The 1,627-nt window shown below is 40.0% G+C and overlaps 1 protein-coding gene across 1 annotated transcript; it reads right to left on the bottom strand.

Annotated features, from left to right (window-relative positions):
• Positions 1-372: 372 nt before the first annotated feature.
• Positions 373-1,311, bottom strand: LOC133367715 (olfactory receptor 14A16-like). Its single transcript, XM_061591814.1, has one exon. It carries the CDS (start codon positions 1,309-1,311, stop codon positions 373-375), a length of 939 nt encoding a protein of 312 aa, XP_061447798.1.
• Positions 1,312-1,627: the final 316 nt, after the last annotated feature.

Genomic DNA, 1,627 nt, shown 5'->3' with positions numbered 1-1,627 from the left:
TTTTATTTAAAATATTTTAGCCTGTCCTTTTCAAAAGATCCCAGAGTGTGCAATAATAAACCTACATTAGAATACAAACATGAATAAAAACAAGAATACATAATTTAAACAAACAGCTCAGTATAAAAATTGAACACAGTTCCTCATAGCACCCTGTTTTTAAGGGGGCACCAGAGTGAGAGCAACATAGATGCCTATCAAATGACAAGGGGAAGGAACTTCTGCAGCTGAGGGGCCACATCGGAGAAGTCCAGCCCTGTGTCCCTATACTGTATGCATCACCCTGCAATGGGACACTGAGAAGGGCATTCCCAGCTCATCTCAACTCCTGGGCAGGGCTATACAGGGAAATCTCAAAAATCTCCAAACAAATCAGGGAAGAGTGTCAGAAAAGTGCCTAAGATTCAATAGTTTCCTCAGTGCACTCTGAATCTCTTTGTTTCTCATGCTATAGATGAAAGGATTCAACATAGGAGGAAGAATAGCATATATCACAGAAAAAACTAGATCTAGATCAGATGAGCTATTACTGGGAGGTCTTGCATAAACAAAGAGTGAAGTGAATATAAGCAAAGAGACAACAACAAGGTGTGGGAGGCAGGTGGAGAGAGCCTTTTGCCGTCCCTGTACAGAACGGATTTTGAGGACTGTGGTGAAGATCCACACATAAGTTGCAATAATAAAGATAAAGCATCCAAATGCTGTGATAAAACTAAATACAAGAAGTCCAACTTCAACTAAGTACAAGTTAGAGCAAGACATTTTTAGTAGTTTGGGGACTTCACAGAAGTACTGATCAATGTTTTTGGAACAGAAGGTCATTGAAAATGTGCTAGCAGTGTGTAACACAGAATAGAGGATACTGAAAATCCACGCAATGGTTGCCATCTGAATGCAGGCTCCTTTGTTCATAATTGCTTCATACTGTAGTGGGTTGCAAATGGCAACATAACGGTCATGGGCCATTATTGTTAAGAGGGCAAAATCAGAGGCGCAAAATAAGAAGAAAAAGAACACTTGAGTGACACATTCAGAATAAGAAATGTGCCTGCTGTTCACAAGTGAATTAACCATGGATTTGGGTACAGTGACAGAAACTGTGCCAAGGTCAGAAATGGCCAAGTTCATTAGGAAGAAGTACATTGGTGTATGCAGATGATGGTCAAGGACTATTGCAAGGATGATGAAAAGATTCCCCGTTAGGGTTGTTAAGTACAATGTTAGAAACACATAGAAGTGTAAAATCTGTAGTTCTCGGATCTGAGAGAATTCCAGAAGGAGAAAATCAGAGGTGGAAGACACATTATGCATTCTGTATGCAAGATTAAATTGTGTGCTACCTGTGCGGGAGAAAAAGAAAACAACCCATGAGAATTCCACAATTGATTCTCTGGTTAATTTAATGCTTGCATGAGGACCCATTAAATTCCTATTGATTAATGTGATGGCAAGGACTGCAGTCTACCAGCAAATGAATGGAGGAGGACTGTGGCCATCCTTTTGCTTCATCAGAATTACCTTCATGGTACAAGCTGATATCATGAATATATCTCAGGTAGAAGGGAACCCTTTACAGAGAGAGAGAGATCCAGGCAGCATCCTTTAATTTACAGACTTGTTAGCTTAG

Source organism: Rhineura floridana, chromosome 11 (assembly GCF_030035675.1).
Source record: "Rhineura floridana isolate rRhiFlo1 chromosome 11, rRhiFlo1.hap2, whole genome shotgun sequence".
Lineage (NCBI taxonomy): Eukaryota > Metazoa > Chordata > Lepidosauria > Squamata > Rhineuridae > Rhineura > Rhineura floridana.
The sequence above is the reverse complement of the archived record's forward strand: the minus strand, read 5'-3'. Positions and strand labels throughout refer to the sequence as shown.

Coding starts and splice junctions, on each gene's coding strand:
- LOC133367715 (XM_061591814.1), bottom strand. CDS start 1,311: ATGCATAATGTGTCTTCCACCTCTGATTTTCTCCTTCTGGAATTCTCT.